General features: G+C 41.8%; 1 protein-coding gene across 5 annotated transcripts in view; it reads right to left on the reverse strand.

Moving 5' to 3' along the window:
- The window catches only part of P4HA2 (prolyl 4-hydroxylase subunit alpha 2), a 170,515-nt gene that overhangs the window by 132,257 nt on the left and 11,016 nt on the right, over nucleotides 1-27,242 (reverse strand). For all 5 annotated transcript variants that reach the window (XM_073651199.1, XM_073651200.1, XM_073651198.1 and 2 more), the window contains exon 2: nucleotides 17,841-17,954. In XM_073651199.1, coding sequence (XP_073507300.1) covers nucleotides 17,841-17,925 — 85 coding nt within the window. In that variant the 5' untranslated portion in view covers nucleotides 17,926-17,954. The remainder of the gene's footprint in view (nucleotides 1-17,840; nucleotides 17,955-27,242) is intronic.

The raw sequence follows: 27,242 nt of genomic DNA on the forward strand, positions 1-27,242 counted from the left end.
ACTTGGAATCCGCGTCTAAGATAATTAATATATGCGCATGTGGGAGACCTCGTTTCTGAAACTCTATGATGTGTACCATTGCTACGACTGTTCCAAAAAGCCCATTTTTGATGTCTTTCAAAAGGCTGCTGAGTTTCAGTGAAAATACGCGTGCGACTAAGTCCAGCCTGTGTTCAACTTGTTGCCAGGGTTCTAGATTTTCATTAATTTCCGGCCAATTAGGATTACAGGTCATTGTCACAAAAATGTCAGGTCTTCCATACTTTGTTACTATTGCCATTGCATCTTGATAACGCTGTTGCATGTTGCGGGGGCTACCTTCAAAACGACGACGGGAGAATTACTGTTTTTCAAATTGGAATTCCCTTTTGAATTGATTGTTTTTGCAAATGTTCTTGAAGAATGCAGTAGTCTTCAACTTTAAGTTGTTTTTGGTTGATTCGTATAAAATTTAGACAATTAGCTTCAATTTTAACGTATGCGTCGACTAAGTACTGTTGTGTCAGTTTCCCACCGTTTAAAATAGGATTGAAGTAATTTCGGACAGACAGAAGAAAACTGTAGTACTGTAGTTGTGTAATTCTTCTTGAAGTTCCTTGCTGGTGTAGGTTTTCATGCCACCCTTGATCACCTCTTGGAAAGAATAGCGGATACAGAAGAGCATCAAGGTTGCTGTGCAAAATGCTAATTCGTTGTGTCTTAGGAACCAAAGGGTTGTTTTGGTCTGGCTTAAGATGGACTAATATAACCCTTTGAAAAGGATGCTCTCCGTCATCGCTTTGAAAAACAACAGCGACCTCACTTACACGTGGTTTGTTGTAAAGTCGGGGATCCAGTTTACGTTCTTGTTTAATGGCCATGACAATAGAAGGCATTTCAGTCCCATTTTGTATAGCCCTCTGTTCCTCCTCAGCTGCGAAGTCTTTTAGTAAGCGATATGCGGCAGTAAATGGGCTGATTTTTTGCAAATGTACGGCAATTTGGTTCATCAGTTCAGCATCACACTTTTCGTTTTCTTTCAGGTTCATCCTTTGTTCTGTAGCCTCATTTGTATCAAGGATGTATAATTGTGCAAATTTTGGTGGTTGTCCTATTTCTGGGTGAAGTGTTCCAGTGTGGTGGTAGATCTGGCCGTGAATTTTAAAACCATACGGTAAGAATCCAGGGGGCGGTGCAATGTTGGCACCAAATGAAGCAAACACATGAGAACTGTTGATGCTTCTGATATTTTTCATAAAATTTCTACTGTGTTGATGCGTTCCTTTCATCAACTGCTCAAACAGATCTGAGTAGTGAGGTCTCGGTAGCATAACTTTTCCTTTTTGGCAGCATTGAGTAAACTGATTGTCAGATGGTTTTTCATCAATAAAATTCAGAGAGTCGCATTTAGAGCAAACTGCATTCATATTCCCACAGTAGTGTTCAATAATTGTAGTTTCGTTGTCTGTTAAGCAACGTGCAAGTTGTTGAATATTCTGCTGGGCTTGCCTTAGTTGGTAGAGCATTCGTTTTTTATGAATTTGGCGATCGTGTTGTCTGTTTTGCCCTGGATTGTGGAGATTCATTCACCCGACGTTGTCTGTGGGATTCCGCATCGTGTTCCTGCCTAGCGGCAGTGTGTTGTGGTGATCCCGACGTTGTCTCTGTGAATCAGCAACTTGTACCTGTCGTGTGGCAGTTTGTTGTGGTGTTTCCTGTTGGCGACGTTGTCTGTGAGATTCCGCATCCTGGGCTTGTCTGGCGGCAGTTTGTTGAAGTGTCTCTTGCTCTCAACGTTGTTGTTGCCTTGCTGCTGATGCTTTTCTGTCATCCTCATTGGCGTATTTTCGCTTACGACCCATTGGAAGACAGGAAGCGTAAATTGTGATAGCGTACAGTAAAGAAGTATCTGTTCAGCGCACTGTGACTGACAGAACATGTTCAGTAAACATGAGTGAACTATATCGCACTGTGACTGACAGAACTTGTTCAGTAAATGTGAGTGAACTACGTGGCACTGTGACTGACAGAACCGGCTCAGTAAACGTGAGTGAACTACGTCGCGCTTTGAATTCCGCGCCAATATCGGATTGGTCGCGGCCGACGCGACCAATCAGCGAAGAGGGGTTTAAAGGACTTGTCCACTACTTTAAATTAACCCCTTAATGTACACCCCCGGGGCCCCTAATGAATTTCATAAATACCTCATGTTGCCAATACTGCCTGCGCGCGGCGCTAGCGCTGACCGCGCACAGGCAGCACGTGACCCCCGGCTGCAGCCGGCTCTTGCTTCCGCTTACGTCACTACTATTTGCGGCTGCAGCAAGGGGTCTTCTGTTCCGCGTTCCACGGTGAGTGACAGGTTGTGGGCGGGGGTATCCCCCATCGAGTCACACTCGGCATCCACCGCGCACCCATTCATTGAGAGCGCGCACCTCATCTTGACTGAAAAAAAAAACAGAAATGTAGATTTTTTTTGCCAATTTATTAAAAAAGAAAAACTGAAATATCACATGGTCATAAGTATTCAGACCCTTTGCTCAGACACTCATATTTAAGTCACATGCTGTCCATTTCCTTTGTGATCCTCATTGAGATGGTTCTACTCCTTCATTGGAGTCCAGCTGTGTTTAATTAAACTGATAGGACTTGATTTGGAAACGCACACACCTGTCTATATAAGACCTCACAGCTCACAGTGCATGTCAGACCAAATGAGAATCATGAGCTCAAAGGAACAGCCCAAGGAGCTCAGAGACAGAATTGTGGCAAGGCACAGATCTGGCCAAGGTTACAAAAGAATTTCTGCATTACTCAAGGTTCCTAAGAGCACTGTGGCCTCCATAGTCCTTAAATGGAAGACGTTTGGGACCACCAGAAGTCTTCCTAGACCTGGCCGTCCAATCAAACTGATCAATTGTGGGAGAAGAGGCTTGGTGAGTGAGGTAAAGAAGAACTCCAAGATCACTGTGGCTGAGCTCCAGAGATGCAGTAGGGAGATGGGAGAAAGTTCCACAAAGTCAACTATCACGGCAGCCCTCCACCAGTCGGGCCTTCATGGCAGAGTACCCCGACGGAAACCTCTCCTCAGTGCAAGACATACGAAAGCCGGCATAGAGTTTGCTCAAAAACACACGAAGGACTCCCAGACTATGAGAAATAAGATTCTCTGGTCTGATGAGACAAAAATAGAACTTTTTGGTGATAATTCTAAGCGAAAACCAGGCACTGCTCATCACCTGCCCAATACAATCCCAACAGTGAAACATGGTGGTGGCAGCATAATGCTATAGGGAAAAACTTGTTGCATCATTCCCAATTAGACTCATGGCTGTACTAGTTCAAAAGGGTGCTTCTACTCAATGCTGCGCAAAGGTCTGACTACTTATGACCATGTGATATTTCAGTTTTTCTTTTTTAAGAAATTTGCAAAAATTTCTACATTTCTGTTTTTTTAAGTCAAGATGGGGTGCAGAGTGTACTTTAATGAGAAAAAAATTAACTTTTTAGAATTTACTAAATGGCTGCAATGAAACAAAGAGTGAAAAATTTAAAGGGGTCTGAATACTTTCCGTTCCCACTGTATATCAAAATCTAAAAAAAGATTTTTTTAACCACAAAAAAAAAAAAAAAAAGGCTGAACAACCAATCAAAAAGTTGCATCTATCCCAAAATGGAACTAATAAAAACGTTGTCTTGTCCCACAAGAAATAAGTTATCACACAGCTCCATCAGCTGAAAAATGAAAAGGTTGCGGGTCTCGGAAAATAGCGACAACCCAATAAAAACTTTTGCAAACTTCTGATTACTTTTTTCACCACTAAAATAATAAAAAAGAGTGACATATTTGGTATCGCCATAATTGTATTGATGAGGAGAATCATACTGCAAGGTCATTTTTACCACAAAATGTACACTGTAGAAACAATTCCCAAAAAACAAATGTCAGAATTGTGGGGGAGAAGGGGGGAGGGGGTGGGTCCCCAATTTCACCAAACTTGGATTTTTTTCCATTTTTCTAGTACACTATGTGGTAAAATGTATGTCATCATTCCAAAATACTATGCATCCTGCAAAAAAACTAGCCCTCACATGTCTATTTGGATAGAAAAATTAAAGTTTGGCTTTGAGAAGAGAAGGAAAAAAAGGAAAAGCAAAAAAAGGAAATTGGCAGCAGCGTGAAGGGGTTAAGAGCTTAAAGCGCCACCAACAAAAAACAGAACCTCTGCACTCTGGATCACCACTGTCTCATAACAGTGACTCTTTAATGATGGCTTTTCAGTTTGTTCCATGCGAATGTCAAGACCTGTAATTTATTGCACCATAAAGATCAGATCAATGTTTATTTTCAGAGCCTCCGATGAGAAAAAGGAATCTCACAGATACAGTTAGGGACTAGAAATGAAATGTGGCAAAGAAACGGAAGTGCCTCCCTTTAAATACTGCCAATTACATGCCCATGGCATGCAAGAGAGGCCTGCAGATGCCATACTAACCATACTAATTGAAAGGTGCATCTGAATGTGAAATGACTCATAACAGCAGGTGGCAAGGATGTGTCCTCAGTGTATAAATCAGGAAAAATATGTGAGCAACTGAGTAGTTCTCATGATGAGTACTTTTTAACGCTGGGTATATTCGCTGCGCATAAAATGCAGTGTATTACAGTTCCAGCAAACTGTATGGGATTTATAAGACATTCATGCCTTTCGATGACCTCCGTGTTTTTTTTTAATGCAGTGTAAACTGACTTGCAGTGCATTTTTTTAAGTCCACAAGTCTCTTATGGTAAATATGGGTTTTGTTTGCAGATTTTCCCCGTAGCTTTGAATAAGATTGATAACCGCCACATAAAATACACTTGTAATACGCAAGTGACAGAGCAGTAACGTCAGTAAGGTTACTGCAGGTAATCGGCTATGAAATGAGATAACCTTACTGATGTCAGCGCTCATAGCATCAGCCGGATTCACACGCTACTGTCAGGGTGTTCAGACGCCGAGCTGAGTGGTCAACATTACTGAGGTCACTGCTCAGCACACCATCCGGATGTAGCAGAGTCGGGGTTCTCCTTATTATGGATTAACAGCGGACCCCTTTGCATTATTTTATTTTTGAAAAAGTAATAAATGGATAAAAGAGGGTCAGAGACAATTAAAGGACTTTTCTCTGTATGTGTTAGTAATGGGGGTGTCTGATAGACGCCTCTCCATAACTAACCTTGGGATTGATGTCAGCGGACATTACACAGCTGACATCACCCCCAAAACAATAACCCCGATTGCCAACGCACCACGGCAATCGTGAAGAGCCGAGGTTAAGCGCCAGAATTGGGTGCGCCATTTCTAGGGCGGCTGAGGGCTGTTGTTATTAGCCAATATCCATGGCCCCTTCCAAGCCTATTAATATAAGCCTGCAGCTGATGTCCCCAAAGTCACCTTCCCCTCCTCCCAAGTCATTTTTTTGGGCCCCCCTTTTTAATAACCAGTAAAGACAAAGCATACAGCTGTGAGCTGATATTAATAGTCTAGGAAGTTTCATAGATACTGGCCTCTTCTGAGAATAATAACACCGGTCCCCAGCTGTCTGCTTTCCCTCAGCTGGGGATTAAAAATAAGGGGGACCACACGCCATTTTTTTCTTTTATTTCTTTATTAGCTAAATACATGTACAGTAAACTACACACATACTGCACTAGTTATATATCTCACTGACATCTTTCTATCAATTCTGACAAGTCACGCTGTGAATTTACTGTACTTGGCTGATGAAATGTCAGGTTTCCCTTGAGAAAGGTGCATAAAAATTTTTTTTTAAAAAAATCGGACGGCACACGAATTGTCTGTGTGCCGTGCGATTTCTTCTCTCACACCCATTGACTTGCATTGGTGAGTCTCGACCGTTTAACACAGCCAATTCCAGGTGAGAAAAAATTTGCAGATGAACACTGCCTCATTGAATAACATTGTTGTGAGTGCAATGTGATTTTTTTCTCACATAGCACTTACCGATTTTATACACAGACGTGAGTGAACCCTAAATAAAAAAAAAAAAAAAAAAAAAAAAAACAGCTAGTGGTGCAGAAAATAGGAAACATAAAAAAAAAATAATAATCATCACAAGATACTCATTCTGAGAATTTAGCCTAGCACAAATACATCTAAGGGCCAAGGTGTGCGCAACAGTCAATAGGATCACACATTGATTAAAAAGTAAAAGGGAAAATAATCTAACAACTAAAGCAAAATAACCCTTTTTCATAAAAGTGCCCATAAAAAAGTGACTGGGTGCAGGTAGTTATATGGATAATGACCCTAAGCCGACCCTGCCCCCACATCCCCGCCAGAGGCGATAAATACGATTTTTTGCCACTGGATGTACAATATCTTAGTGTGAGGTCTAAACATAAAGAAAACCCTTGAATGCATAAATCACTTATTTCAAAAACAGCAGGAAAAAAAATGCAGTTGGGGGATACATATCCGATGCTGATAAGTCCTACTAATCTTATCCCCCAACCAAAGATACAAAACAACATATCTGGGGTGTAGCCCACAAGATAAGTTCAGACACTATTCACACATCCTACTTCAGATGCATTGACCCTGTGGTTCCCTATGCTGCTTTCTGCAGGATGATTGGATCTTCTCCTGATGAACCCCCACTAACTGGGAAACGCGTCAAGAAGTACCGGGGGTAACCCAATACCTTTGCAAAGATAAGTGCATTTTCTAAATTCACTACATATTATGCTGCTATTATGTTATGGCGGATGTGGCAGTGACATCTGCCTGCCACTCTAAATAAACTGTGGCTCCACCAGCATATCTTGTGATGATTATTATTATTATTTTTTTTTTTTATGTTTCCTATTTTCTGCACCACTAGCTGTTTTTTTTATTTAGGGTTCACTCATGTCTGTGTATAAAATCGGCAAGTGCAATGTGAGAAAAAAATCACATTACATTCACAACAATGTTATTCAATGAGGCAGTGCTCATCTGCAAATCCAGTGGCAAAAAAATCGTATTTATCGCCTCTGGTGGGGGGTGTGGGGGTAGGGACCGCTTAGGGTCATTATCCATATAACTACCTGCACTAAGTCACTTTTTTTATGTTGTATGTGTCATGTTATGATTATTAAAGATTATCTTTTATGAAAAAGGGTTATTTTGCATTAGTCGCAACAGTCAATACCAATATCTACTTTTTATACCATGTGTCCCCCTGTCTATAAACGTATTAATAAACAGTTTAGAAATACAAGGGCACTATATAAAAATAGTTTCTTTATATAATATTTAGTTTATTTCCTTTGTATCTTTTAGAAAAAAAAAAAAAGAGGAAAAAAAAGGCAAATTGGACATAATTTGACACAAAACCCCAAAAATGGGCCAGACAAAATAGTTTGTACTCCATTTAATATTTGGTTGCATACCCTTTGGAATAAATCACAGGTTTTTCAAGAAACTTCAGCTTCAATACTAATCTAGCCAGGCTGTGTGCCCACTATGCGTTTTTTCATGCGCTTTTGATGCGGAATTTCCGCAGCGTAAATGCTTGCAGAACGCTTGGTAATCCGTGCTCCATGATCCCCAATGAAAATCTACATGTTCTGTGCCCATGCTGCGGAATTTTACGCAGCGGATTTTCCTTGCGGAAAAATCCGCAGCATGTCCATTATTTGTGCGTTTCTGCATGCGGATTTGAGGTCCCAATGCACTTGAAAAACGCAAGTCAAATCCGCAAGTAAAACCGCGTCAAAAACGCGTGTAAAATCCGAAGCGTTTTTACTGCCAAGAACATGCAGAAACGCTGCCGAAATGTTCTGCTTCATTTCTGCATCGTGGGCACATAGCCTTAGGTTGTGTGCCCACTATGCATTTTTCAAGCGTTTTTTATGCGGAATTTCCGCAGCAGAAACGCTTTAAAAACGCTTGGTAATCCGTGCCCCATGATCCCCAAAGTAAATCTGCATGTTCTGTGCCCATTCTGCGGATTTTTCCGCAGCGGATTTTCCTTGCGGAAAAATCCGCAGCATGTCCATTATTTGTGCGTTTCTGCATGCAGATTTGAGGTCCCAATGGACTTGAAAAACACAAGTCAAATCCGCATGTAAAAACGCGTCAAAAACGCGTGTAAAATCCGCAAGCGTTTTTGACTGCCAAGACCATGCAGAAACGCTGCAGAAAATTTCTGCTTCATTTCTGCATTGTGGGCACATAGCCTTAAGGTTACTGTATATGGTCTGACAGCATGAAAAGAATGCTAAATGATTAAACTAGATTAGCGTAGACTCAATTAATGAAAATATCCCAAAACCATACAAATTTACAATTGATTGTTGAGATAACTAGTGTCCATCTAGAGATGTTGGATTTACCCAACAAATCAATTACCAGTATTTGTCCTACATAAAGACTAGGTGGCTATGCAGCCATGTTCACAAACATAAAAATATGCCATGCCCACCATAACCAAGGAAATTCTTATCCTAGTGATGAGGGTGTTTTTAGCTACCAGTAAGAGACACTGCAAAAGCAGCTCCAATTCGGTGGAATTAGGCACGATGGATAAAAATGCTACATTTAATACGTTAAATGCTAAACAGTAACTGTACGACTACAGCTTCCACTGCTAACTCGAGTACATCAGTAGATTTCAAAGAGGAATCAAAATTAGCACACACTTTATACCCAAGGCTAGACCGCCTCTCTATTTATGCCTCAGACCTGACCATACATTTTATAAAATTAAAAATGGAGAACAAAATTAATGACACTTAGGGTATGTGATCACAATGCATTTTTAAGGTGGATCCGCTCAGAAACCAACCAAAAAAAAAAAAAAAAAACGCTCAAAAGATTGCATTTCTATGTCAAAGCAGCTCACTATTCACATATTAAAGTGATTTTCCCCATGAACAAATGTCATTTTAATCACTAGATCTTGGAATAATAATAATTTACACAATTAGATGTGTATAAGAAAAAAAAGTGTTCCTGTGCTGAGAGATATAGTGCTACTCACCATTATTGGCACTCCTTCATTTTTTCATAAACTGTACAATATCTTCAGAAATAGATGGAAATGTCCTCAGGATTTTATAATTAGTGGTCCACAGTAATACAACATTGCTTTTCAACTTACATGTTGCAATTTCAAACAAGAAACAGAATAAACAGCATGTGCCACAATAATGGCAGCCCTAATTAATACTGGGTTGCACACCCTTTGTCATTGCTGACAGCCTCCAAACGTTTCTTGTAGCCATCTATAAGCTTCTTGAACTTTTCAGCTGGAATTTTCTCCCACTCTTCCTTTGCAGTTTGTCCAAGCTCTTGAATGTTTGCAGGGTTCTTTTTCCCAATGGCAGATTTCAGCTCACCCAAAAGATATTTAATGGGAATTGAGGTCAGGACTGATTGCTGGCCATTTTAAAAGAGTCCATTTTTACTTTCAACCATTTCTGTGTACTTTTGGATGTGTTGTTTGGGTCGTTGTCTTGCTGGTGGACCATGATCTTCGACTCAAACCAAGTTTTCTTATACTTGGTAGAACATTTTGTCTAAAAATCGGTCAAGGCCTCCAGTTCCAGACGCAGTAAAGCAACCCCACAACATTAGGGATCCTCCACCATTCTTAACTGTTGGTAAGGTGTTCTTTTCCTTATAAGCATCATTGTGCTGCCTGTAAACAAACTGTTGCTTTGCATTACCAAAAAGCTCTATTTTTGTTTCATTGTCCATAGAACTTTTTCCTCGAAGGATTGTGATTTGTCAAGGTACTCTTTGGCAAAGATCAGTCATTCCTTTTTATGTCTTTTCTTCAGCAATGATTTATTCCTTGGCCTTAACCCATAAAGCTCTGCCTGGTTTAGTGTGCGACGTATGGTACTTGTTGAAACCATGACCCCAGACTGTTCCAGGTTGGCCTTCAGGTCTTTGGATGTTTGACGTGGTGTTTTTCCACCATTCCCACTAACCTTTGAAGACATCTCTTGTTAATTTTATGCTTTTCCCCACATCCAGGGAGGTTCTTGACTGTTCCATGCTTGGCAAACTTCTTAACATTGCGCACTGTTGAAACTACGATACCAAGGTCTTTGGAGATGGCCTCATACCCTTTGGAAGTTTTGTGTTTGTCAATAGCAGTTCTGATATCCTCATACAGCTCTTTTGTCTTCACCATTGTGACAAAAATCAGGGCCTACCATGTGGCTTTTTAAAACACTGAAGCCATCATTCATTGGCTAATTCATGTCACATGGGCACCGACAATTAATCACAGGTGAATCTCTTTTGTGATTTACCACAGGCAAGTCAAAATGTGTTTCTATACTAAATTAATGTAAAGGGTGCCAATACCAGTGACACAGCAAGCTTTAGGTTTTTCTATTTTTCCCTCCCATTCTTTTTTGGTTTTAAAATTAAATTATTGTTTATCATTTGCTCTTTTGTATTTAACATGAGTGCTCTATACAAAAAAAAAAACTGTCAATTGATTCATTTTTTTCAGGAGATATTCCACATTATGTACTTGAACTTCATGGGTGCCAATAATGATGAGCAGGACTGTTATCTTATAAATGTGCGCCTGCTATGTACAGTGTAATGGCTGTGTCTGACCGTAACATATCTCCTGGGCAGGGAGGGAGAAAAAAAAAAGTACACAGACAGGATAGTATGGGATCACAGCTGATTCTTTAACCCCTTAAGCCCCGCGGGTGGTTTGCACGTTAATGACCGGGCCAATTTTTACAATTCTGACCACTGTCACTTTATGAGGTAATTACTCTCGAACGCTTCAACGGATCCCCCTGATTCTGAGATTGTTTTTTCGTGACATATTGTACTTCATGATTGTGGAAAAATTTCTTCGATATCACTTGCGTTTATTTGTGAAAAAAACGGAAATTTGGCGAAAATTTTGAAAATTTTGCAATTTTCAAAATTTGAATTTTTAAGCCCTGAAATCAGAGCGATATGTCACACAAAAGAGTTAATAAATAACATTTCCCACATGTCTACTTTACATCAGCACAATTTTGGAACCAAAATTTTTTTTTGTTAGGGAGCTATAAGGGTTAAAAGTTGACCAGCGATTTCTCATTTTTCCAACAAAATTTACAAAACCATTTTTTTAGGGACCACATCACATTTGAAGTCACTTTGAGAGGTCTTTATGACAGAAAATACCCAAAAGTGACACCATTCTAAAAACTGCACCCCTCAAGGTGCTCAAAACCACATTCAAGAACTTTATTAACCCTTCAGGTGCTTCACAGGAATTTTTTGAATGTGGAAGAAAAAAATGAACATTTAACTTTTTTCACAAAAATGTTAATTTAGACCCAATTTTTTTTATTTTCACAGGGGTAACAAGAAAAAATGGACCCCAAAATTTGTTGTGCAATTTCCCCTGGGCACGCAGATACCCAATATTTGGGGAAAAAATACTGTTTGGGCGCACGGCAGGGCTCGGAAGGGAAGGAGCGCTATTTGACTTTTTGATTGTAAAATTTGCTTGAATAATTAGCGGACGCCATGTTGTGTTTGGAGAGCCCATGTGTGCCCAAACTTTGGAGCTCCCCCACAAGTGACCCCATTTTGGAAACTAGACCCCCCAAGGCACCTTTCTAGATGCATAGTGAGCACTTGGAACCCCCAGGTGCTTCACAAATTGATTCGTAACAATGAAAAAGTGAAAAAAAAAAACACTTTTTCATTTTTATGAATCAATTTGTGAAGCACCTGAGTGTTCCAAGTGCTCACAATGCATCTAGATAGGTGCCTTGGGGGGTCTAGTTTCCAAAATGGGGTCACTTGTGGGGGAGCTCCAATGTTTGGGCACACAGCGGCTCTCCAAACGCAACATGGTGTCGCTAACAATTTGAGCCGATTTTCCGTTAAATTTGTTAGAGGACACCATGTTGCATTTAGAGAGTCCCTGTGTGCCCAAACATTGGAGCTCCCCCACAAGTGACCCCATTTTGGAAACTAGACCCCCCAAGGCTCCTATCTAGATGCATAGTGAGCACTTGGAACCCCCAGGTGCTTCACAAATTGATTCGTAACAATGAAAAAGTGAAAAAAAAAACACTTTTTCATTTTTATGAATCAATTTGTGAAGCACCTGGGGGTTCCAACTGCTCACTATGCATCTAGATAGGTGCCTTGGGGGGTCTAGTTTCCAAAATGGGGTCACTTGTGGGGGAGCTCCAATATTTGGGCACACAGCGGCTCTCTAAATGCAACATGGTGTCCGCTAACAAATTTAACGCAAAATTGGCTCAAATTGTTAGCGACACCATGTTGCGTTTGGAGAGCTGCTGTGTGCCCAAACATTGGAGCTCCCCCACAAGTGACCCCATTTTGGAAACTAGACCCCCCAAGGCACCTATCTAGATGCATAGTGAGCACTTGGAACCCCCAGGTGCTTCACAAATTGATTCGTAACAATGAAAAAGTGAAAAAAAAAACACTTTTTCATTTTTATGAATCAATTTGTGAAGCACCTGGGGGTTCCAACTGCTCACTATGCATCTAGATAGGTGCCTTGGGGGGTCTAGTTTCCAAAATGGGGTCACTTGTGGGAGAGCTCCAATGTTTGGGCACACAGGGACTCTCTAAATGCAACATGGTATCCGCTAACAAATTGAATGGAAAATCGGCTCAAATTGTTAGCGGACACCACATTGCGTTTGGAGAGCTTCTCTGTGCCCAAACTTTGGAGCTCCCCCACAAGTGACCCCATTTTGGAAACTAGACCCCCCAAGGCACCTTTCTAGATGCATAGTGAGCACTTGGAACCCCCAGGTGCTTCACAAATTGATTCGTAATAATGAAAAAGTGAAAAAAAAAACACTTTTTCATTTTTACGAATCAATTTGTGAAGCACCTAGGGGTTCCAAGTGCTCACTATGCATCTAGATAGGTGCCTTGGGGGGTCTAGTTTCCAAAATGGGGTCACTTGTGGGGGAGCTCCAATGTTTGGGCACACAGGGACTCTCTAAATGCAACATGGTATCCGCTAACAAATTGAATGGAAAATCGGCTCAAATTGTTAGCGGACGCCACATTGCGTTTGGAGAGCCCCTCTGTGCCCAAACTTTGGAGCTCCCCCACAAGTGACCCCATTTTGGAAACTAGACCCCCCAAGGCACCTTTCTAGATGCATAGTGAGCACTTGGAACCCCCAGGTGCTTCACAAATTGATTCGTAATAATGAAAAAGTGAAAAAAAAAACACTTTTTCATTTTTACGAATTAATTTGTGAAGCACCTAGGGGTTCCAAGTGCTCACTATGCATCTAGATAGGTGCCTTGGGGGGTCTAGTTTCCAAAATGGGGTCACTTGTGGAGGAGCTCCAATGTTTGGGCACACAGGGACTCTCCAAATGCAACATGATATCCGCTAACAATTTGAGCCGACAATTTGTTAGCGGATATCATGTTGCATTTGGAGAGTCCCTGTGTGCCCAAACATTGGAGCTCCCCCACAAGTGACCCCATTTTGGAAACTAGACCCCCCAAGGCACCTATCTAGATTCATAGTGAGCACTTGGAACCCCAGGTGCTTCACAAATTGATTCATAAAAATGAAAAAGTGTTTTTTTTTTCACTTTTTCATTTTTACGAATCAATTTGTGAAGCACCTGGGGGTTCCAAGTGCTCACTATGCATCTAGAAAGGTGCCTTGGGGGGTCTAGTTTCCAAAATGGGGTCACTTGTGGGGGAGCTCCAAAGTTTGGGCACAGAGGGGCTCTCCAAACGCAATGTGGTGTCCGCTAACAATTTGAGCCGATTTTCCATTTAATTTGTTAGCGGATACCATGTTGCATTTAGAGAGTCCCTGTGTGCCCAAACATTGGAGCTCCCCCACAAGTGACCCCATTTTGGAAACTAGACCCCCCAAGGCACCTATCTAGATTCATAGTGAGCACTTGGAACCCCAGGTGCTTCACAAATTGATTCATAAAAATGAAAAAGTGTTTTTTTTTCACTTTTTCATTTTTACGAATCAATTTGTGAAGCACCTGGGGGTTCCAAGTGCTCACTATGCATCTAGAAAGGTGCCTTGGGGGGTCTAGTTTCCAAAATGGGGTCACTTGTGGGGGAGCTCCAAAGTTTGGGCACAGAGGGGCTCTCCAAACGCAATGTGGTGTCCGCTAACAATTTGAGCCGATTTTCCATTCAATTTGTTAGCGGACACCATGTCGCGTTTGGAGAGCCCGTGATGTGCCTAAACAGTGGAGCTCCCCCACAAGTGTCCCCATTTTGGAAACTATACCCCTCAAAGATTTTATTAAGGTGTATAGTGAACATTTTGAACCCAGAGGTACGGCACATTATTTGTTTACATTAGGTCATCATATTGAATAAGTTTTCATTATTCTTGAGCGCAAGTGCTCGCTACTTGAGTTTGCATCGGGTACTCAGGTATGCACCATGTACAGCGTGTGCTCGAGTGACATGCTCGAGTCCCTGCTCCGCATGTTTCACGGTTATTAGACACCCAAAAAAAAACATGCGGGGATCGCTCGTGCATGGCAGGCAATCCCCGTAAAGTTTTTTGGCCGCGAAGCATATGGGGCAGAGACTCGAGCATGTCACTCAAATACCCACGATACTAAATGCATACCAGAGCACCCGATGCAAACTCAAGTAGCGAGCACTTGCTCTCAACACTAGTCGCCATATCGTCATCTTTTTTTCTTACTTTTGAAAAAAATCCCAACCCCAGCCCTAACCCTAGCACAACCCTAGCCCCAGCACAACCCTAGCCCCAGCACAACCCTAGCCCCAGCACAACCCTAGCCCCAAACCCAGCCCTAACCCTAGCCCAATCCTAACTCAAGAGTTTATTTTTGACGCCGTTCCTTGTGCGGTATAAGTGATTAGACGACTTTATTCTTCGGGTCGGTGTGATTACAGCAATGCCAGAATCATATGGGGTTTTTATGACTGACAGCTGTCACACACTAAAAGACGCATTTTTTGTAAAATCTAGTTTTTGCATCGCCATATTTTGAGAGCTATAATTTTTCCAAATTTTGGCAGACAGTCATGTGACGGCTCGTTTTTTGCGGGATGACTTGACGTTGTTATTGGTGCCATTTTCAGGCACGTGACATTTTTTGATCGCTTTCTATTCCGATTTTTGGGAGGCAGAATAAACAAAAACCAACAATTCAGGAATTGTTTTTTTTTTTTTTTTATTTATTCTGTTCCGCGTGTGGTAAAATTGATGAGGCAGCTTTACTCTTCGGGTCAGTATGTTTACAGCGGTACCACATTTGTATAATTTTTCTATGTTTTGGCGCTTATACACAATAAAAGCTATTTTATAGAAAAAAATATTTTTTAGTATCGCTTTATTCTGAGAGCTATAACTTTTTTATTTTTCGGCTGATGGAGCTATATGGCGGCTTGTTTTTTGCGGGACGAGATGACGTTTTCAGCGGTATCATTTTTATTTATATGCGTCTTTTTGATCGCGTGTTATTCCACTTTTTGTTTGGCGGTATGGTGATAAAGCATTGTTTTTTGCTTGGTTTTTTTTTTTTTTTTTTTACCGTGTTCACTGAAGGGGTTAACTAGTGGGACAGTTTTATAGGTCAGGTTGTTCCGGACGCGGCGATACCAAATATGTGTACTTTTATTATTTTTTTTTATTTTTTTTATAATAATATTTATTGATGGGTACATTATATTTTTATTTTTGGTGTATTATTTTTTTTATTTTTTTATAATATTTTTGCACATTTTTTTTTTTTTTTTTTTTTTTTTCCACTTTCACACAGTTTATACACTTTATTACTTTGTCCCACTCTGGGACTTTCACTTTTTTTTTTCTGATCGCCTGCATGGCACAGGAATGGAGCACCATCCCTATGCCATGAAGGCTGTCAGAAGTGCACAGTGTGAAGATTGCTTGGAGATGCACTGCGCATGTCCAAGCAATCTTCCTGCTCTCTGGTGACCCGGATGTTGTCATGACGACATCGGGTCGTCATGGCAACACCCGGGAAGCCTTTGCAGACTGCGCTGGAAGCCGGAAGAGGAGGTGAGTATCGGCGATCACCTCCCCTTGCCCCCGCAATGCCGCGATCGACTTCGATCGACTTCGATCGCAGCATCGCGGGGGTTAATGTGCTGGGAGCGGTGCGTGACCGCTCCCTGCACATAGTACCGGGTGTCAGCTATGACAATCAGCTGACACCCGGCGGCGATCGCGCCCGCACAGCCTGTGTGCGCGCGCGATCGCCATGACGTACTAATACGGGTCTGGCTCTTAAGTCCCAGGGCACAGACGCGTATTAGTACGTCAGATGTTATTAAGGGGTTAAAGGAAAAACGTTTCCCAGTCTATTTAAAAACTTGTTTTACCTCACAGAAAGAATCAGCTGTGATCCCCTGCAGTAATGTCTGTATATACTCTTTCTTCCTCCCCTGCCCAGGAGCTGTGGTATGATCAGACCGTGTTCCTGCACAGTCAGACACAGCCATTACACAGTACACAGCAGGGGCACATTTATAAGATCTCAGCAGAGGATCATTATTTAAACACATCCAATTGTGGTAGTTCTTATTATTCCAAGCTATATCGATTAAAATGTACTTTGTTCATGGGGAAAATCCCTTTACATCCTTAGATTGTTTTGTTTTTTTTGTTTTTTTACTTTTGTGTGTTTTGAAACCTAAAGTGAAAAACACCTAGAACAGTTAAAAGAAGTGACATGACAATTTTTCTAGCGGCTTGGAAGACGTCACAAACTATATAATGATCTCTATAGTAAGCCCAAAGAGATGGAAGATGCAAATCCCCTTTGGAGCGTTTTTAAAAATCTAGTGGCATTTTCTGAAATGGACTCGGTGTGAAAAAAAAAAAAAAAAACTTTGCAGCTCTGCCCGAATTTGAAAGACATTGTGTGCACACACCCTCGTAAGGAACCCAGGAGCTTTGTTGTTTTTGCAGGAGTATTGGAAATATTCACCTTTCCTGGGAGTCTACCAGAAACTCGAGAGCTGGCAAGGAAGCATCAACAGGTTATGGTGTTTCAAGACTAGGACCAAACATCATCCACCATGGGCTTTTCCAATGAATGCAGAAGAGGGGAAGCGCCCGGTGGATGCTGGGCTGTGACGCGTGGGGAAACCCTGCTCACAGCCCATCAATCAGCACGTCACTGTGTCACGCCCAGCTGCAGCCGGAACTTGACGTGACATCAGCGAATGTCGGAGGTGGCTGCAGCCGGGGTCACGTGATACCTGTGAGCGCTCAGAGATAGCGCCGCTGAAAGGCTAGATTGACATTGCAAGGTATTCGCTAAATCTTATTTCCACCGTTTACATCAATGGGGGGCATGTTCCATAGTAGTGGACAATCTCTAAGTTTATCGCAGTGTCAACTTCTTTGAGGAGACAGACTTATTTTACTCGCTTATATAGCGCCATTACTTCCACAGCGCTTTACAGATATCATCATCAATCATCATCACTGTCTCCATTGGGGCTTACAATCTAAATTCCCTATCAGTATGTCTTTGGAGTGTGGGAGGAAACCAGAGAACCTGGAGGAAACCCACGTAAACACATACAAACTCCTTGCAGATGTCCTTGGTGGGAATTCAGAACCCCAGAGCTGCAAAGCAACAGTGCTAACCAATGAGCCACCACGCTGCCTATACTGTATCAAATAGACAAACACAGCTGTAATTACATAGCTAATGTAGCAATCTGCAACAAAGGACTAGCTCGCTAGTGAAACACGCTCCCAGAGAAATCACTTTTATAGTTATCAAGTCTCTCATTATAGAGTGCAAGTATGAAATATAAATATATATAAGAAAATACATACCTATTGATGTGAAAAATTCTGCATGTACCCGCCATTGGCACAAGATGTTTGTGAGGAGCAACAAAATACCAAGTAGACTCTTCATCTTTATATAAGAAGATGGAGAAATTCAATCTAAAAGGCAAACAAAATTGTGACATGAAAATTAAACATTTCTTCATTTCCTTTTTAGATCAATGACGCAACCAAAAAATGGTCACCGCTTGTTAAATTATCATCAGATGCTAAGTTATGGTATACCTTCACCATTCGAAGGCTAAAGTCATCTCAGATAACAGCTGTTAAACATTTAGAAGGAAAAAAATCTTCAACTTCTCTTGATACTATTCTGACTGGCTATGCCCAATATTCCTGCATTAACTACAATGGCAGTGAAAAATTGTACTAATTACTATACCTTTCTATTGTTAAACAGTAAAATGCATTTTCTATCTAGAGGTCCTTTGTACTATGTATAAATGTGGAATATGTGAACACTATCACAAAGGCAAAGCATAAGAAGAGTATTAGTGGAACAAAATGGAAAATATTCTGCATAACAGTGCAGACATTTAATATGTTACAGGTGCATTTCTTCAAAATTACAATATCATCAAAAAGTTAAATTTATTTCAGTTCTTCAATACAAAAAGTAAAACTCATTATATAGAGTCATTACAAACAGATCTATTTCAGGTGTTTATTTCTGTTAATGTTGATGATTATGGCTTACAGCCAATGAAAACACAAAAGTCATTATGTCAGTAAATTAAAATACTTAACAAAAAACACCTGCAAAGGCTTCCTAAGCGTTTAAAAAGGTCCCTTAGTCTGTTTCAGTAGGCGCCAGAATCATGGGGAAGACTGCTGACTTGACAGATGTCCAGAAGGCAGTCACTGACACACTCCACAAGGTCCCAGAGTCTGGAGGAAGAGTGGAGAGGCCACAATCCAACCTGCTTGAGGTCTAGTGTGAAGTTTCCACAATCAGTGATGGTTTGGGGGGCCATGTCATCTGCTGGTGTAGGTCCACTGTGTTTTACCGAGACCAAAGTCAGGGCAGACGTCTACCATGAAATTTTAGAGCACTTCATGCTTCCCTCTGCGACAAGCTTTTTGGAGATGGAAATTTCATTCTCCAGCAAGACTTGGCACCTGTCCACACTGCTAAAAGTACCAATACCTGGTTTATACACAACAGATTCACTGTGCTTGATTGGCCAGCAAACTCACCTGACCTTAACCCTGTAATAGTGAAGAAGGGTGTAACCTTCGTAACTTTCCTTTGGTACTAAAGTAGATAGAATAACATGTTCCCATAGTTAGGTCTCTCTGAACTGCTGTTAGGTCAAGTTAAGGTGTTAGCGTCAGTGGTACAGTCAGTAGAGTAGAGGGGGGAACGCAGTGTCTCGGTCAGGCGTGGAGTATATCTGGAGTTTAGTTTGACATATTTCCTTGTGGGGCTGTAGTACTTTTAATCGGCCACAAGATGCCACTGTCGGGCGCAGCTGTTAGGGAGAGCCTGCTTCCAGAATGACAGTGAGGAATTAACAGCTGCAGGGGGCGGGGCATCCTAGGTAACATCTGGAGAATTTTCCAGAAAGTGTCAGTTGGAGTCCTGTCAGAGTTGTGACAGGAAGCATTACGGGTGGACAGCCAGGGAAATTGGCTGCTAGGGTAGACGGGGGCTCACTACCCTCAGACAGTGGATCAACAGTGTAAATATCTCTTCACGCAGGAGTCCCATTAGCCGGCCAGAGAAACTCAACGGAGGTATTGAGGACCTGGGGGCACGTCTAGTCTGCAGGTAGCAGAGGAAGATAGGACTCCAGGTTAAGCCGTGAGGGAGATATAGGATCCGGATACACTGTTGCTGGTGAGGAAACTTTTCTTCAGCTAGAGAATAGAATTAGAGAGATGCTTCACCTAAAGAATATGGGAGATGAAAACCAATCCAATGTACCTGACTGTAAATACTGTATATACTCCTCTCCCCCAAGTAAAATCCCAGTTATGGTTAAGAACTTTGGGTCCTCTGAATTTATTGCTGCCCTGGTCCCAGAAGAGAAATGCATGGAGACAGCCGATCGGATGGCTTGAAGTGAAGAATGTCACATACCCAGCCACACATCAGAGGGAGGACATAAATTGTCTGTAGGGTGTCAAAGCGAGCAGGGGCTACAGCTCGCCCATGACTACCTCGCTGATGCACCTTACAACCCCATAGAGAATCTATGGGGTATTGTCAAGAGCAAGATGAGAGACACCAGACCCAATAATGCAGATGAGCTGAAGGCGGCTATCAAAGCAACCTGGGCTTCCATAACACCTCAGCAGTGCCACAGGCTGATCGCCTCCATGCCACGCCGCATTGATGCAGTAACTGATGCTAAAGGAGCCCCGACCAAGTATTGAGTGCATTTACTGAACATACATTTTAGTAGGACAACATTTCGGATTTTAAAAACATTTTTCAAGCTGTTATAAAGTATTCTAATTTACTGAGAAAATTACTTTTGTGTTTTCATTGGCTGTAAGCCATAATCATCAACATTAACAGAAATAAACACATGAAATAGATCACATTGTTTGTAATGACTCTATATAATATGAGTTTCACTTTTTGTATTGAAGAACTGAAATAAATTAACTTTTTGATGATATTCTAATTTAGTGAGACGCACCTGTATATATGATCCGAGGAAAAAAAGCAACCAAAACAGCCAAGGGAATAGCTAGCACTGAAGAGGAGCGAAGTAACGTAGAAAAGGCTGACTAAATTACTTGTCATGTTATGTTAATGTGGGTTGGCAGACAGACTGGCATGATATGCCCTTCTCTTCGCACGGAAATGCCCATTAGTTCACTGAACAAGGCAATTTTCATTACTAAGCATGTATTCGTTCTAGCTAGTCACACAGGAGGGATGCATCATGAATATTGCTGCCCCCAGGAGACACATTCTCCTTCTATCAGACTTCACAATAACGTGTCAGAACAAATATATCCTGCACAGCAGATGAGTAAGTGGGAGTCTGGCCAGGACGCCACAGCCATCACTCTCCTCGCCAACAGTTGGAAGACACGTGGCAGAGAGACCCAATAACACAATGATTAGCAGGATAGCTTTCCTTGCAAAATTCGGCACACACAAATATTTACCGTCATAGGAGATATAATGAGATCAGTAAATATAGATTGAGCCAGAATCCAAAGCATCATGGCTTACTCAATCTGAAACCATATAGGAAAGGGGCACGGAGCAAACAAGACCTAATAAGACATTTGCAATCCCTTTGGCCTGACAAAGGAAAAGAATGTGAATCAAAATGTCACATCTAATTTTTCGTGGATTGCACACAAATAAAACGTCTCCTCTACTACATAAAAGGAGTGCAGAGTAATTGATCCATTTTCAATGGCACAATCCAACAACTTTAAAAAAAAAATAAAATAAAGGATTAACTTTGAGGCTTATCAGTATCTTTGCTACTTGTTGTTTCAACAGGAAATTATAAGCCTTTTTAGGTTCTATTGGAAAGTCTTAGATGAAGTTCTAGCCCCAGTTCATAGTTTTAACGGGCACATAATAAGAAATTACAAGAAATCTCACAATGGACGTATTCTCTAATTATAGTTGGGAAAAGATCAAGAGAAAAGGTCATTAACATATTGTAAAATGGTGATAATATTCTCAGAACCAGCTGGGTGCAAACTAGTTCAGCTGCTCCTACTTTTCCCTTGGGTGTAAGCTAACCACAGGGCCAAGTAGACTCTGATCTCATTCTCAATGAATACATCTCTAAGAAATGCTTGGCTCATTGAAGTCACTGTCTGAATGTTCCTATAAAATGTGCAAAACAGAATGAAGGAAATCCTAATTCAATCTATGCTGGCACAAATCTAGGGGAAGTGCAGTCTATACTTCTGCATCAGATTACAGAATTTAAGGTACAGAGCTATTCTACCCTGCATGTGGCGTGTACTGTGCATTATAACAGTGCCTTGTCTCATTCATGACTGGCGTATTTCAGTTTTCAGGAGGTTGATGAAGTTCAAGTTGAACACAGACACTTTATAGGAGGGTTCCCCTCCCCCTATATACACATACTTTCTGCTTGAAAAGACCAGGAATGCTAGAAATGACCTAAAAGTTAAGATTTCACAGTAGGCGAACCACAGTTTTGTTACATAGATATAATGCATTTGAACATTTCAGCCTTCCATCTTCTGCACATGCATCAGGTGGCCATACACTGGTCTGCATGGAATGCATTTATATTTTGGGAGGAGAGGAGAAGTAATGTGCTGTTACACGTGAGATGTACAGCTACTTGTATACAAGAGGATCATCAAAGATATTTAATCATAATAAATGTGTAACTACTCTTCAACAATGAAATTGCAACACCACGATGTTAAAGTCAGAGTTATGGAAATCACAGGGTAAATACACGTTAATGATATGCAACTGATGAAAAAATGGCAACAAATTTTCTAAACATCTCGACTTACTCAGTATCAATTTGAGCTCCACAAGCAGAAATACATCACACCTCAGCATGATATTAATGACGTTATTAATGGCTGTCCAGCCACACTGAATGCTCTTGAGCAAGAACATCAACAAGATCCGCTGCTGGCAGCTCTTTGCAATTACTGAAAAATTAAGTTCCAGGTGGGAGACAAGTTCAGAGACCTTGCAGGCCATGGTAGCACATTTAGGCTTAGTGCCCACGATGCAGAAATTAAGCAGAAATTTTCCTGAGCATTTCTGCATCTCCATGGCACAAAAACGCGTGCAGTTTTTACATGCGTTTGACGCGTTTTTGCAATGCATTGTGTAGGCAAATAAGCATGCAGAAACGCACAAGAATTGGTCATGTCCGTAGTTTTTCTGCGAGTAAAATCTGCGCAGAAAAAATCCTGACCATGTGCACAGAACTTGCAGAATGTCATAGGAAGTCATGGGATAAGGTATGCAATGCGTTTCTGGAGCGTTTACGCGCTGAAAATGCGCACCAAAAAAGCTTCGTGGGCACACAGCCTTAGGCCATGCAGGCTGCTAATGGTAGCACAAGCAACATGCGGCCTGGTATTGTCATGTGGAACAACAGGGTCTGGGACACTTTGAAGACGAATCTACCGATTTAATTTTACCTGCTTATTGTGCAGCAGTTTGGCCATACACAAGGATCTCTTTCTTGTACGCTTTTGTATGTATCACAAATAGAAATTCGAGTCTCGCATATCTTAAAGCAATCACATAAAATATAAAAAATAAATAAAAAAAAACACCACATTTTCAGTATCTTATCTGCTACAGCATGATTACATGAATAAATATTTGGCTTCATGAACTGGAATTTGATGATTCTGCAATGAACTTGATTTCACTTATTAAGTGAGCCAACTAGTTTATATTCCACCCTGGTTATCCGCTGCATATTGGTTGTGGAACACAGATGTCCATGAGATCTGGGTATTCCTGCAGCACACTACACAGGGCACCCTGCTGATTTTAACATTCATGCAGTGTACTTGAAAAGACTTGGAAAGTTTGATATTCTATAGTGCTTTAAAGCTATTGCTGCCACTTAGTAATGTAAAACATTGGCATTTTATTATACGTTTTGCTGCAGAAGGAAAGGTGATTGCTTAAAGGGAATCTGTCACTCCCTGGCACTTATCTGACCTCTAATATGGGCATACAGGGTATAGAAATGTAAATCTATACCTATCTGTATGCCTCATATTAGAGGTCTTGTTGCTGAGAAATGTCTTTTTATTCAATCAAGTATCTGATGCTTGCAGGCCCAGGGCCCTGAAGAAATCCCCACCTCCTGTGGTAATTATGTTTCCCCCCTTCCCCTGCATGTCACAGTGCCCTGTGATGTGCAGTTGCCACGGCCAAATCCAGGCACTGTGACATGCAGGGGATGGGGGAAACATAATTACCACAGGAGGTGGGGATTTCTTCAGGGCCCAAGGCTTGCAAGCATCAGATACTTGATTGAATAAAATGACATTTCACAGCAACAAGACCTCTAATATGAGGCATACAGGTAGGTATAGATTTACCTTTCTATCACCTGTATGCCCATATTAGAGGTCTTATATCTCTAAGGGGGTGACACATTCCCTTTAATCTAGTATCTAGAGGAGCCCGGGATAGAAAACACACACTCAGCTGAGCCAAGCGTTCATGTGTATGGAGGAAGTCCAGCAGCAGTTGCTGCTACTACTACTTTTCAGTGGAGTTCCCATAGTGGTTACAAGTGCCCATTTAACATGTTACTTTCAGGGTATGTGCACACGATCCGGAGCTGCTACGTGTCTATGCAGCATCAAACCCACAGCGGTCATATGTTACAGCATAGTGGATTGGATTTCTTGAAATCCCTTATCCACTATGCGTCTATGTGCACCTGCAAATGACCCGCAGTTGACCCTTTCAGACCCGCAGCATGTCAATTTCTCTTGCGGGTCCGCGTGTGGACTTTACCCATAGACTTTATATCTATGAGGAAAGTCCACATGTGAGGGGGGGGGGGGGGGGGGACTGCTCATTTCCATATTGAAGGCAGAAGCCGCGCAGCTATTCACCAGCTTCGGGGCCATAGGCGGCTATGGATTGTGGGAACATACCCTCAGGATCAGGTGTTTTTTTTTTTCCCAACAGGACAAACGGAGATGGTCTTATATTCTAGATCTTTTTTCTTGTACAATGCAAGTTTATGGCAACAAAATGCTATATCTTATTTTTTGTTTTTCTATCGCATACAGAAATAAACTTAGTGTAAACTTAGTCTCATGCATTATTTTTCTGCAATTTAATGACAGAAGAATAGTTTCTAGCTCCTATGGGACCATTTGTGTTATGGATTGTTAGGGAGGCCCAGGATCCCTGCTCATGTAAATACTTAGACAGCACTGACATAAAACATGACTGCAGAGAGAAACTCATGGCCTTTATCTGTGCAGCCAGTGAGTGAGTAGAATCATCTGTAGCTGCCATTAACGGATGTCAAGTCAATGTGGCAATGTTGAAAAACTGCTGATAGTAAAGATGCATAAAATCATGACGCTTCTTTAAAAAGAAACACAGCTACTTATGTAGAAAGACGGGTATGTAGCGCCAAATGTGAGGAGGTGGGGATGTGAGAGCCCGGGCTTTCACATCACTTTATCCCTACAAGTGGTTCTACTATAGAACCTCTTAAAGATAGTAGGGGTAAGGGCTCTTTCACACATCCATGTTTGCAGTACGTGTGGTGTCCATTTCCACACATACAGGAGACACTGACACACACAAACCCATTCAGAATGGATCTGTGCACATGTCAGTGTGTTTGCAAGGACTGTGTGTCCGTGGGCAAAACACGCTGACATGTCCGTTTTTTACCTGCAGCATGGGCCGCAAATCGTACCACACATGTGCACACTGATGACACACTGATGACATCCGTTTCTCATCCGTGTGACACATACCGGCGCCTGGGAATCAGCAGCACAGATCGCGCTGTTCCCAAGCACCGGGTGCTGCAGGCATCTGTCTTCATTGTCCCCTGCTGGCGCTGAGATCAGCGCCATCAGGGGACAATGATGACAGTTGTATTCTACCCCCGCTGTGTCCAGCAAGTGTAAAATAAGAATAAAATAAAAAACATTATACTCACCTTTACAATTAATTCCCAGAAGCCATTTTTCCCTGTAAAAAAAAACAACTATAATACTCACCTGTCTGACATACTGTCCCACGCTGTAATCCATCCATCTCAGCGCAGGCCCCTGACCTGCGCTGAGCGCACGGAGTGACAGGACACAGCTCAGTGACCTCAGAGCAGTTCAGAGGCCTGCTCGCTGCAGCGGGTCATTCTGCCCTGCTCCTCAGCATGTGCGGTCAGGGTGGGACACTTATTTCACCTTCGAACAGGTGAGTATAAGGATTTTTTTTTATTTTAAGTCTTATTTTACACTAGGAAACAGTGGGAGCAGAATACTACTCTCAACATTGTCCCTCTTTGCTTTGCTGCTGGCAATTTTATTTTATTTTCTTTACTTCAATGTACAACATAGTGACCAGCTTCAAATCACAAGCCGCCTGAATGGCCAGGTCACCTCTTTTAACCGCTTTACAGCTTTCAAAAGCTGAAGCAGTTAAAAGAAGCTCAAAAGTTCATTATTTTTAGCATTTTTTAAGTGCTAAAAACACACATCCCCTAACTGGAGAATTCCTGCATTGTAAATCGACATGCTGAAGATTATAAATCTATCCTACAAATTCTACTGCTGAATTTTCACCAAATCAAGACTGAAATTACACAAGGTATCCACCCCTTGTGAATATTCCTGAGGCTACAGTCAGACGGCCGTAGATTCCCTACCTGAGAGAATCGGGCCGATTATATCACAGCTTCTGATGGCCCCCGGTGTCTTTATCCGATGCGTCCTGGCTTGCCGGCAACTCGCGATGGTCTGAAAAGGACCTGCCGTGACGTCATTTAGTCATGTGCCGGGTCACGCGACCGCTGACGTCGGCAGGTCCTTTAGTCTACCGCGAGCTGCCAGCAAGCCGAGAAGCATCGAATAAAGACTCCGGGGGCCATCAGAAGGCAAGTATAGATTTATTTTTTTATTTTTTACCATTCTTTCGGTCACATTATATAAATCCATGCCGTTTGCATGGATTTATATAGTGTGACTAAGTTGTCAAGCACTTTCTAAAACTGCGTGCCCACTCTGCGTTTTTGAAGCGTTTTTGCCACGAAATTTCTGCAGCGAAAACGCTTAAAAAATGCTTGGTAATACGTGCCCCATGGTCCCCAATGATAATCCGCATGTGCTGTGCAAATGCTGCGGAAATTTCCGCTGCGGATTATCATTGCAGAAAAATACCCAGCATGTCCATTAATTTTGCGGACACGCAGAGTAGTCGCCGCCATTGACTTGCATTGGAAAGCGTGACATCCGCATCATTGCATCTGCACAAGCGGATATCACACGGTTCAATGTGCGGATGGTACCCAGGTCTGGAGGAGAGGAGACTCTCATCCAGACCTGGGTACCATAGAAACTGTAAAAAAAAGAATTATAAAAAATAAAGATTATACTTACCTTCTGATGTCCTCCCGGTGTTTTCTCCCCTCCGTCTGGTCTGCTGTATGGGTCGCGGTGTTGTGAAGGACCTGCCACATGACTCAATGACGTCACCGCAGGTCCTTCACACCAAGGCGAGCCGCCCAAGACACCGGACGCAGCAGAGAAAACACCGGGAGGACATCGGAAGGTGAGTATAATCTTTATTTTTTCTTTTTTACCATTCTTATTCTTTTTTCCAGTTGCATGGATTTATATAGTGTGAACAAGTTGTCAAGCACTTTTCCAAGTGATGCTAAAAGAGCTTGGAAAAGAGCTTGATAA

The sequence above is a fragment of the Phyllobates terribilis genome, unplaced genomic scaffold, assembly GCF_046119375.1.
Source record: "Phyllobates terribilis strain yellow unplaced genomic scaffold, ASM4611937v1 Scaffold_11__3_contigs__length_659146591, whole genome shotgun sequence".
Classification (NCBI taxonomy): Eukaryota; Metazoa; Chordata; class Amphibia; order Anura; family Dendrobatidae; genus Phyllobates; species Phyllobates terribilis.